Source organism: Montipora foliosa, unplaced genomic scaffold (genome assembly GCF_036669935.1).
Source record: "Montipora foliosa isolate CH-2021 unplaced genomic scaffold, ASM3666993v2 scaffold_380, whole genome shotgun sequence".
In the NCBI taxonomy this organism is placed as follows: Eukaryota; Metazoa; Cnidaria; class Anthozoa; order Scleractinia; family Acroporidae; genus Montipora; species Montipora foliosa.
Genome location: NW_027179680.1, coordinates 180001 through 192500, shown reverse-complemented (window position 1 = coordinate 192500; position 12500 = coordinate 180001). Strand labels below are relative to the sequence as shown.

At 36.9% G+C, this 12500-nt stretch overlaps 2 protein-coding genes across 5 annotated transcripts in view; one reads left to right on the top strand and one right to left on the bottom strand.

Annotated features, from left to right (window-relative positions):
• LOC137987693 (uncharacterized) overlaps nucleotides 1-9650 on the bottom strand; it is a 56900-nt gene extending 47250 nt beyond the window's left edge. For all 4 annotated transcript variants that reach the window (XR_011120697.1, XR_011120698.1, XR_011120699.1 and 1 more), the window contains exons 1-4: nucleotides 8920-9650; nucleotides 2919-3234; nucleotides 2028-2263; nucleotides 1-141 (exon numbers count right to left, since the gene is read on the bottom strand). The exon at nucleotides 1-141 is cut by the window's left edge. Coding sequence is in view for 1 of the 4 variants with exons in the window: in XM_068833761.1 (XP_068689862.1) it covers nucleotides 1-141; nucleotides 2028-2263; nucleotides 2919-3234; nucleotides 8920-9543 (1317 nt within the window). In the remaining 3 variants the exon portion in view is untranslated. The remainder of the gene's footprint in view (nucleotides 142-2027; nucleotides 2264-2918; nucleotides 3235-8919) is intronic.
• LOC137987694 (POC1 centriolar protein homolog A-like) overlaps nucleotides 9585-12500 on the top strand; it is a 16941-nt gene continuing 14025 nt past the window's right edge. The window contains exons 1-3 of the mRNA XM_068833762.1: nucleotides 9585-9725; nucleotides 9925-10009; nucleotides 11843-11922. Of these exons, the coding sequence (XP_068689863.1) occupies nucleotides 9711-9725; nucleotides 9925-10009; nucleotides 11843-11922 (180 nt within the window). The 5' untranslated portion in view covers nucleotides 9585-9710. The remainder of the gene's footprint in view (nucleotides 9726-9924; nucleotides 10010-11842; nucleotides 11923-12500) is intronic.

Here is a 12500-nt window from a genome sequence, read left to right as displayed (position 1 = left end):
AACAAACTGAAGACCAGTGACAATTGTGTCTTGGTCAGGTGACTTGAGAATGTTGACAAATGCATCCATGACACCTAACTCTAAAACAGTACTTAGATAACTTGGTCCATGGTAGGAAACATTGCACACACAAATAGCAGCCTGTTGCAAGAAATAAATTTAAGTGATAATTAAGTCACTGGTCAATAATTTGTCCAACTTTCAATACAATACAATAATTTATTGACACTCCCCCTTCAGGGCTTTTCAGTGACAATATACTTATTACAAATAAATTTACAACAAATAAATAGATAAATAGATAAGCAAATAAGCTACAATTTAAAAGGCCTTAATTAAAAGAAAATGTATAAATGTATGTACAGCAGGATAGTTTAGAAATAATATTGTATTTTATTTTACTTTATTTTAATTGAATTATCCTTACTGGGAAAAGTATCTTCAATGATCTTGACTGGACAAAAAATAAAAGAATATCTTGCGTCAATATTGCAATCGATTGTGTACTCATCTTTATCTAGGGTTAGCGTTCTTTGCCACTCATAACATTGGGGTTGTCATCTGATTTGACGAAAGTTTAACTTCAACAAAGATGAAAATTCAACAACCAAAACTCCATAGAATGACATACTGTTATTCACTTCCTTCTTTCATAGATATGCCTCTGACAAGGCTTTTCAATTTCGAATTTCACCTGATTGTGTTTTGAATACAGTGATAATTTAAGGACTTAGCAACAGCTTAAACGGTATTCCACGAAACAAAACAAAACAAACTAAAAGAAATTTATTTCACATGCAAGAGTGAACAATCCCGGGCACTAACAATTATTATTGTCTGTGCTAGATCCCTTGTTTCGCAAAATACCAATGGTGGTTGACCGGTATAGTAATCAACGAAACACTGCTTGCAAATTATTTTTATAGGTGCTCTGCCTTTGTAAATTTTCTTGTTAGATAAACCAAGTACTGACATACACATGACACAAGAATTTTGACCTCTCTTCGAAAACTGGCTTACAGATGACATGACAGTTTTGCTATCTCTTTGCAAACTGTCCTTACTACATGTAAATCCCTTGTTTCGCAAAATACCAGTAGCGGTCGATTAGTAATTGATGAAACAAGACTTGCAAATTATTTTTATAGGCGTTCTGCCTTCGAAAATTTTCTTGTTAGACAAACGAAATACTGGCTTACAGATGCAACAAATGTTTGTTCTCTATTATTATTTTTTTATCAGCATTCTGACCACGAAAGTGAAGATACGCGGTGATGGGTGACGCACGATCGTAATCTCTCGCTCCCCACTGCATTGTGTCCTAAACTATTCCAGCACCTGCCATGTAGGCTAAAAAGACCTTCCACAAAACTCGCAACACAAAACATTTCAAAGCATCCCAGAACATGAACATAAAAAAAATATAAATAAATGGCCAAAAAATGAAAAATAAACAAAGAAAGAAAAATAAACTGGAATTATCGAAGTTATTTCTTGAAGAGCAAGATGATCACATTCTAATTACTTCCAACAAAATATTGTTTTCTGAGATTCAGAAATGATACAAGTTTATTTTTCTTTATTCATTTATTTTTGGTTTTTTGGATATTTACCTAATCCTATTTGTTTACATTTTTTATGATGTTATCATGTTTCCCTTCTCACTCGACACTTTACTTCACTGAAAAAGTGATTGGTTAGTACCAGGACAAAGCCAGCATTACAATTAAGCACTGTTTTGTTGATTACCAATCAACCGCTATTGTATTTTGCGAAACAGGGCATCAAAATTCTTGTGTTATATGTAAGCCAGTATTTGGTTTATCTAACAAGAAAACTTACGAGGGTAGAGTGCCTATAAAAATAATTTGCGAGCCTTGTTTCGTCAATTACCAATCGAACACTATTGGCATTTTGCGAAAAAAAAGGGATCTAGCGCAGACAATATTGTTAGTGTCCAGCATTGTTCACTCTCGCATGTGTACTAAATTCCTTTTTTTTTTAACCCTAAGCCTTTAGTAACCAACCTCTTTCTTGATGTCAAATGTTGCAGACAACAGTTCTACAATGAGAGGTAATATTCCAGCTTGAATTAACATGTCAATGTGTTGTGCTGGTCCTGCCGTTAGATTGGACAAAACCCACAAACTCTCTTTCTTTATGTGACGATGAGCTGACTTCATGTACAACATCAATGCATTGATTAATTCACCACTCTTCATAGCTAGTGATCCATATTCATCAGGTCCACTCACTATGTTACCTGAGAAAGCACAATATTTTCTTGTTTACTAATTAAAATTATAAAATAACTTGTTAAGTTCAAGATTTAAGTTTTGAAGAATACTGGATCAACTCTGAAAAGCAACCACACTTCCAGGGAGTCTGGGCTTGTCCTTTGGCAAAACCTATAACACTGATTATCCTAGAAAATTATTATCTATGGATAATTACTGAAATCCTTGTTTCTAGACTTTCTGAAACTGAAAAAGCACCATTTTGGTGTTTGAGATGGACCACAACAAGAATAAAATTAGTTCCAGTATTCTAGCTAACTTTAGTAGGTATGGTTGGAGTCAACACTAGAATTTCTATTTGCCTTTTTAAGACTATCACTTCTGTCATTGGTTCAGGTGTCTTTCTATAGACCTCTTTCATAATGGCGGCCAAATAAAATATTGTTTTGTTTTAATGCTAATAAGCCTTTCTAGCCTCGCTACAACAAGCAAATTTCAAAGTAATATTTGCTTCAAAATGAGGGCAGTAGGTCTCATTAACATAAATACAAAAGAATGTAACTAGGTGTTCGCCATTTATGAAAGTGGTCTATGTCCAGTTTTAGACCCAAGACCTGTTTCTTGTCAAGAACACTGAGAAGAAGATGCGTACTAACTACTTTTTCACATCAGTCATCTAACCTAGACTTCGTAACAATGGAGTCACTACTTGGCTGTTATGGGGTGATTCCTGAGCAAGGGAATTCAAAAAAGGAACAAGAATGGTGATGATGCCACTCGAGACAAATACTGGAACACAGTCAGGCTTCGCTGTTAAGTATGAAAGCACCCAAGCAACTTCTCCGGCAACATCTACCAGGTGTTTTTCTGGGGTGAGTAAGCTGAGAATAGAAGACACTATTCCAGCATGCAGCATCTCTTCAGCGACAACTTGTTCTCCTCGTGCAAGATTGGATAAAGCAAATGCCGCTGACTGTACTACTGTTGAAACAGGGGACTGAAACAACAAGACAATAAAATAACAAATAATTTCAGTTAAGAATAAACTTGATAAACCATACAATTTACTGTCAATATGTACATTTCGAACCCTAACCCATTTGGACTTTCTGGTCAACTGGCCTACATACAAACTCACCTACATTAATAACAATAATAATACTTTGGTAATGTACTTGGTAGTATTGTAATGTACTTTTACCAGTTTGCTGTTTTTTTTGGTATTTTGTAAATAAAGAAACAAATAAAAATGTTAATAATAATTTAATAATTTATATAGTGGATTTTCCATGGCTAAATGATCATGTGTGCTTTAAAACAACATACATGTAGAAAGAAATTAACGACTAAATCGTAATAATATAAAGTAAAAAATAATGAATAAAAAAATCTAAAAATTTAAAAAGTAAAATAGGGAGATAAGGATATGATAAAGATGAAAACCAAATGACATTACATGAAATAGTAATTATTCTTATTATGAAAAAAATTATCCATGAGCAATTCTAAAGAAATGAGTCTCGAGATTACACTTAAATAAAGCTAAAGGGTCTAGTTCTCTAATGTCCCTTGGGAGAGCAGTCCATAGTTTGGGTGCTGCCATAACAAATACTTGATCACGGATCACGGAGAGAGTTGTGGTAGGACTTGCAACTCTGGATAAAACGCAGAGGGTAGTTGTTATTCCTTAGAACTTTGATGATGTGTCTCCTCTCTTTAGATAGGCACTTATAGATCAGACCGAGGTGACACGTCACCGCCGCTACTATCTCAAATCGAGATCTCTCCACAGAGAATATGCAGGAAGGTCAACGATCTGAAGTCAAATAAGTCTTCGGGCCCTGACAACTTATCACCTAAATTACTACAGCTTGCAGGGGACGACATTGTACCATCCATGTATAGGCTATTCAATACTAGTATTGAAAGTGAGTCTCTCTATTCGGGCTGGAAAATAGCAAAGCTTACACCGATCTTTAAGAAAGACCATGCGACAGAGATAGGAAATTACAGGCCAATATCGCCACTCAGTATTCCAAGCAAAATCCTAGAATCAGAGGTGAATGACTCCCTGGTAGACCATGTCTTTAAAGGAACATAGGTTAGCTTCTGACAGACAATGGGCTTATAGACAGAAATATTCGACCGAGCTCCTGCTTGTTCATCTTTCAGAAACATAGAGAAAAGCTGTTGATTCGGGTCGCATAGTGGCTGTTGCCTTTGTAGACTTTCGCAAAGCGTTTGATAGTGTCTCGCACCAGGTCTTGTTGGAGAAATTATGCACGAACTTTTGCATTTGTGATCAAGCACTGGGTTGGATTGCCAGTTAATTAAATGGGAGAAAGCAGTACACAGTTGTTAATGGATATGTTGCAGTTAATTTTTCATTTCAATTAATTTTTTTTTCTAACTAGTTAATTTTTTTTAACTAGGTAATTTTTTTTAACTAGGTTTTTTTTAATCAACTGTCTAAAAAAGGGATTTTCCTTTTTTAGGGGTGTAGTTAAAAAACAGGGGCTTGGTTTTTTAGGGGGTATGAAAAAAGAACAAAACTCTGCTCTTCTCTGTTCTACCCGTCCCTCATCTTCCCCCATTATCCCTATCCTACCCCACCCTTTCTTCACGGATCTATCCCCCCTTACCTTCCAGTTACCTCCCACTTTGGATATCCCTTATGCCCACCCCCTTCTACAGCACTTCTCACAGACAATCCATACTTGTCAAGACTTTTTTTTTCACTCACCCGAACTTGAACTTGAACCCCTATCTCTGGATCTGCTGTCCACTCTCTTATCCACTTGACCACACAAGCAACTCAAGCAAACCTCTCATCATAATTTATAATTAAATATTTTATTATTTATCCCAGGCCACTCTCGGTCCAAACTTTAATTTATTTACATTTGGACACCAGAGCCATGCACATGTTGTAAATCTTGTAGCACTGATAAAATGGAGGAGTAACGCCAAAGCAATAGCGTAAATGAAATCGATTTCTATGGAGAAATACAGGAATGAATTTGCATGAATTTGCAAATAACTTGTTATTCAAAAGATGATTTTTACAGGAAGGGCAAATGTTTCTTGAAAGAAAAAGAGAGAAGAAACCCGGCCTGTCAGGACACGAAGATCGATCTGAAAAGAAACAATTAACAAACTGGGAACATCAGATGATAACTTAAAAGAAATGGGCTTACAGCAACGGCAAACATCAAGAAAGTAGCTCTAAAATGGGAACTGTTTCAAATCTTGTCCCAAGTACATAGTCGAAATTTCTCACAGAGGACACAAGTGTGAAAAACAGTAGCTGCTTTTAGGAAAAGTAACTGATGTAAAAAAAAACATTCTGCCCGAGTAGTGACCAAGTTTAGAAAACTCCAATCACTTATTTCTCCCACTAGATTGGATCTGTAGCATGTAAACAGGCCATTTGCAAAATGAGTAAACAAATTTTCTTTCAAGGTAAATTGAAGTTTATTCATATTGTAGCAGTACCAAATAATAATACCATTGTAACGTTATTGTAATGTAGTTACTTTCTGGTAGTATACTGCTCTTGTTAATTGAAAATCTGAGAGAGAAATATTTATCAATCTTGTATTAAACAAGTTATATTTCCAAATTAAAGGAATCATAAAAAAATATCACTATTTTTTCATTTCAAAAAGTAGTCCTACTATGTGAAAGACAAAAAAAAGGGTTCAGCTCTGACAAAGGGCTAATAATCAAAATGCCAGCTTTCAAATTTCTTCACAGTGGTCAATTTCCCATATCAACTTCACTTGGTAAACCCTTTCTTTTACTTCACTTTCCCACCGACACAGCACCACAGCTTCTTTACAATCTAACCCCTTTATCCTACAAGTGAAAGAATGCTTTACTTCCAATAACCGGGGACCAATATTCTTAACCCAATGACCAAGACAACGGTTGTTTTAGACTAAACACTTCTTTGGCAGTCCATCGATTCAATGATGACTGTTATACAGAGGGGTTTTTTGTGCATTTACGTAGGTGGGCCGCAAGTCCTGCATTTGAACGGCAGAGCCGCCCACAGATGCAGCATGTATGCCCGGTTGATGTTGCAAGAGTGTGTCTTCTTTCATGGGCTTGATGATATTCCACTAGACGCTTCCCTTCTATGCATCCGATTGATCTCCTCACCGATGCTCTCCAGTTGCTTCTATTGGAGGCAGCTTCCTCCCAGGTGTCAGGGCAAATTTCTAAACACTTCCGATAATTGATTACTCCAATCACTACAATACATGCCAATCCCATGCATGGAATGCAGTGTCTCGCACTTGTACACTGACTGCGGACTAATCCTAACTCACTTATTGAAAGCTAACTATTTTAAAATGGTTGCTTAGACTTAAATACTGCTTATCAGCGCTAATCAAATGGGTGCTTAGACTTAAATACTGTTTAATATCAGCAATATTTATAGACAGTCTGCAGTTGTCATACGCCTCCTGGTATGCTAACTGTTTTATATAAAATGGTGCGTAACCCTAATCACTAAATTGGAAGCTTAACCCTAATTCCTAAAATGCAGGCAGTCTCCCTAACCTTACATGAAAGCTTACCATTCAAAATAAGTGCTCAGTAACCCAAATCACTCAGCTAAGCATTTGACCTTAATCACTAAAATTTGTTGGCCTTCAATAGCACCAGAGAAAAAAAAGTTTACCCAGTTTTTGAAAATTTTACCTAGTGAAAAAAATATTACTTAGTTAAAAATAAAATCACCTACAGTTAGAAAAAAACTAACTAGTTGGAAATGAAATCATCTAGTCAAAAAAAAACTAACTAGTTGAAAACAGAAATTAACTGAAAACAAAAATTAACTGCAACAGATATAACTCTGACACTATGCCTGTATCCATCGGTATACCACAGGGATCAGCGCTAGGCCCTACACTGTTCTCTTTCAAGTGAAGCTATGATCCTCGCATAGCTTCACTTGATTTCATATCCGCAGTTCATATATGATCCATTTCATACATGTATATCATTTCATCACTGTTCTCTTTGTTTGTCAACGATCTACGATCGTTTGTAGTGTGGTTTCTCGATTGATTTCTTGGGTACGATGTTTGCCTGTGGTGACAGCGGAGTCAGGGTAGCCACATTTTTTGAAAAACTGGCACATTTCGTCGCACTTGCTGGTAAAGTCGGAGTCATCACCACAGAGGCACCTTAGTCTAAGAAATTGAGAGAATGGGATGGCATTTTTTATATGTTGTGGATGCGAGGATGAATGCAGCAAGCAGATAAATTACAGGAATCTGTTGGTTTGTAGTGTACGCTTGTAGGTAAGGGCGTTGCCGTGGACTGAAAGTTTAATGTCGAGGAAAGCAAGTGAACATTCAAGTAATTTTACAGGTGCATTTTAGAGCTGGATGGAAAGAATTGACTGAAGTAATGAATTGGTTGAGTTCTTTTTTGCTGGATGAAGTAACGATGACTGTAGTCATCAATGAAACGTTTGTAAAGATCATGTTTCGGCTTGTTGTAGTTAGAGGAAAGATACTTTTCAATATAGCCTACAAAAAGGTTGGTGTAGCTAGGACCCATTTTGGATCCCACTGGAACAACGTTGATTTGTTTCTAGTAGCTGTCCCCAAAAAATGAAAAACAGTTGAGTGTGAGAACCAGTTCAGCCAGACGAAATAAGGTTTCCAAGCTTGGTTTTTTAACAGGATATTGTTTCAAAAAATGTTTGAGTGCTTGGAGGAGTTCATGCTACATGTACACTGGCTTTGTCTCATTTTAGAGTGAAACCGGTTGTTCGTTTGCGCGCCACTTTGCAATATTGTCATGCAATGTTGTGTTTCTGATAGGCACTTTGCTCCGCGCAAGTTGAAGGTTCAAATTTCAAATTTGAATCCTAATGGTATGCCTCAAACTGTAATTACATTGTAAACCTTCTCCATAGTCGGTTTGGAATTGATAACTCTAATATTTTGGAAGGCCCCTCAGCTTCAAATGGATTTAATGGATTTGAAATGATTAATTTCTTGGAAGAAAGTTTACCTGAGGAGTCCAGTATTGGCGAAAAGAGTTTTTGTGGAAAACCAGTTGCCCTTAATGCTAAGAAATCGTGGTCTTAAATTGATATATTTTCAACCCCCTTACAGTCCTGAATCAAATTCTTGTAAGTTTTGTTTTAGGTCAATGAGGGCGTATTTGACACAACACAAACAGTTTTCAATTGACTTCACACAACTTGCGGTAATTCAAGGTTTGCAAGCAATCACGCTGGCGATACATTGTGGATATTTTAATTTAAAAACTACCTGACTCTGGGAAGGTAAACACCGGGCAGTAAGTTGAAATTTGAACTTGCAACTTCCAGGGACCAATAACTGCCGATTGCAAAGCGGTGTGCAAATGAACAACCGGTTTCACTGTAAAGAGATTGAGCACTTTTATAGAGCCACCCATCAGTTTTGGTCTGGGACTAATTACTTTTCATGGGGTGAGTCCCTGGGACTCACTTCAACACTTTCTAAAAAAATCACTGCTTAATAGACCAATTTTAATATATTAAAATTCAGTCCTAAACAAAAGACATCATCTCGAGGCTCTGGGGAATAAATATAAGGATTCCCCAGAGCCTCGAGATGACGCCTTTTGTTTTCAACTGAATTTTAATATATCGAAATTGGTCTATGACTACCTTAAGAAGATTGACCATCGGTACAACAATCCCCTGCGCTCGTAAGATATTCCTGCACTCCTGTGAGTCTCCAGAGAAGTTACCTAAGGCCCAGGCACATTGATCCTGAAGTTGTACGTTTTGTCCACTAAGATATGTGATAAGATATGCAGCAGATGCTTTCAGTACTTTCAGGGTATCCTCATGCACTCCTGTCGCTAAGTTAGTAATACACCAAGCCGCCTCAAGTTGAAAATGGGCATTGTTAGACGTCAAATGTCCAACCATAGCTCTCAAACTATTGTCTTCTTTTAGGAAACAACTTATCAATTCGCTCCCTTGAGAAAATGCTTTTCGTAGGATTTTTAGATTGTTTAAATTGTTATTATCTGATTTCTGAATAGCTCTGGCAAGGTCTTTCACTTGATCCGCAGTGTAGTCTTCTCCATCACAGTCGCTCTCAATTTCCGAGAAGCGAATGCGTTTCGAACTCAAGAGTTTTTCGCGTTTTTCCTTCCGAAGTTCCACTTCCTGATCACGTCTTTTATTTCTCAAGGGCACTACGTTAACACCACAACTCTTGTACTGATCTCTTCTGTCCATTTTCTTCTTCTGTTCCGATGAATACTTCTCATTTAATGCCATGTGCTATGCTATGTCGGTCGCCATATTGGAACCACAGTCTGTACTGTTTGTGCCTACACAATAATAGGGACTACATGAGGTATCTAGGATCATAACACAACGGCCGGCCTTTTTTAAACCTTTTTCCTTACTGAGTGTTTTTTGGAGCGATAACAGCTCTTCTGGTGATGGCATCTAGTTTGGTATGTATTCTGTATAATTTCTTTCCTCTTTTAGGTTATTGACCTTCCAAGACACAGTCTTGTGTGAACGTGAACTTGACTTCATATATCTTCAGGAACACAATCATGTCTTCTGTGTCTTGTGTCTTTGAACATGACTGTGTAACTGAACTGATCATGACATGCTGAAGTAAGCCACCTGTCTTGTATGTGATTGTAGGAGGATCCAACTCTTGAACGACATTTTAAGCAACATAGAGACACAGTGACCAGTGTTGATTTTAATCCCAACATGAAACAGCTAGGTATGAAAAGGAAAATATATTTTATATCATTGATTACCGGTAATTATAAGCACATGTACCAATATCATTATAATTATTCATAGAAACTCTCAATAGGCTGAATAAAATAAAAAGTCCTCCAAATATTGTTTGTTTGTTATTTATTCGTTTGAGCAGGTTGAAGTTTTGGTAGCTCTTCAGCTGATGAGGACCTGCTAATTACCCACCCATCCATACGCTCACAAAGGACAGCCACAACACCAGGAACTTCATCCCCTACTCTTATTGAATAGCATGTGGGTTCTTTAACATCCCACAGGGAACTTACTAACATGGAACATACATGTACTTGTGAGACTGGGCCTATGGTTTATATTCTCGAGGACACCTGAAAGTTTAACCATTTGTGGGTGCAGCACTTTCTCCTCAGCTTTGTTAAGACCCTGAGTGTTGTTCTGGCCGGAGTCGAACTCGCGACCTCCCGCATGGCCGGTGCTCAACCAACTGAGCCACCAGAGAGCAGTCTTACCAACAGTACCTTTAAAATGATGTATTGTAACATAAAAATCGCAGTCATATCAAACAGCCAGCTGATGTTGTCACCTGGAACTTGAATAAGGGTTAATTAGGCCCAGGTCTCTCCAAGTAAACAATGGTGAAGTGACCACCTGTAGGATGTGAGCAAACTTCAAAGCCAAAAACTAATTACCATAATTATGTATAAGATTGCTGTTTGTAGTTTTAGTCTTTTAAGGTTGATTAGCCTTTTCCTCAAAATGCAACAGCTGAAGTTCAAGGTTTTCTGAGCTTCAGTGCAATGGATTAGCCATTGTGTCTTGTCTCTTTGAACACAACCATAAAGCTTTAAACAGGAAGGAAGAGTATAGCCAGAAGGATGTTGAGAATAGCTTATGGTGTTTTTGGTAGCTGTTCTACATGTAGTGAATTGCACCTTACAGCTTTTCTGTGAGTGTTTTTTAAAGATATATTACAAAAGGCACTTTGTGTCACAATTTACATACAGTTGTCCACTTAACTGATGTACACAATCTGCTTGAAAGAACTTTCATCTATTTTATTTTTTTTGGGAAGATCAACAGGGACTAAAATCACCCATTCTACACCCTTTCGCCGTAATCGTGTCCTACAATCCAGCAATTGAGCAGTAAGCTCAATCAGCATTATTTTCAATATACATACATCTTATTCGATGGTTTTACATATAATACGCATGGATATTTTACGAGTTGCATAGTACATGTATTTTTCCAAGCCCACAGGGGCGAGTCATAATACAAGCAAGGAGCAAAATGTCTGCGAGTATATGTTAAACAATCAAATAAGAGATTTATTACAGGGTGTATTCCACAACAAAAAAGGTGTTATTAATTTTTGCTTCGATTTTAGTTCGTAAGAGTGTTTAAAAAAAAAAAGCATAATCTGTCCTTCAGGGCGCGTGCGAGTGTTCTAAACAGCACAAAAAGCCAGCCAAATGTCCTTTATTGGATTGGATAAACGAAATGACAAGTGACAAGCGATAACAAGCTAAATTCTCAGGCTTTGCATTGTGTTGAAAACAATTTCTTTGATTGAAAAACTTCCATTCCGTCTGTAATCGTTCTGTTCTTCAACCAGTCAAACCCTGACACTACAGTGTATTACTGTCTCATATTTTGGGTGTTTTCTTGACCAAATAATAATGGTAAAATGGCATAATAGTGGAATAATAAAGTATTGTAATTCATTCTAATTTGTGTTGAACTATAATATTATTGCTATAATTAATTTTATTTTTCCTTAACCTTTTTCTAATTTACCATTGCCTTGTATTTTTTTCTTTCTCTTTTTTTACAGTTTCCGGTTCAATGGATTCGAGTCTCATGGTCTGGCATTTTAAGCCACACATGCGAGCTTACAGATTTGTTGGTCACAAGGTTGAGTATGATACGTATTATGCATACTTGGCAAAATCCAATTTTGTAAATGAAGAGTCAATTATGATAGTGATTTTCGTCATCATTTTTGTCATACACGTAGCTACGTGTAGTTGTATGGACCCTATATCTTTCAATCTATAAATAATTTATAACAAAGAGCACAAGTGTTGGTGTGGTTAGTAGACTGGGTCTCTACCTTGTGGTCATTAGAAAGCTTTAGATTCTAGGACAAGAACGACTACATAGTGTGAAATTTTCTCATAGAACAACAGTGAGCACCCTAAACCAGCGTCATTTTGGCGGGAAAAACATTATACTGTAATTTTAGTAGGAGGTTTGCAAAAATGTCATGGTAGTAGTTTTGGCATTTTACCAGCAATAAGAATAACTGAGCAACCTCTGCTAACAACGATTAAGATTAATCCTCCAGGTTATAAATATTCTGTCGTGAGTATTGTTCTCGTTCTCGGCGTAGAATCTATCTGTAGGCTATTGGCTCAAGGCCTGGTTCTTTCCACAATGTTGACATTGACATACTATTGAGAAATATCCTGTAATATAATAATATGATCAAG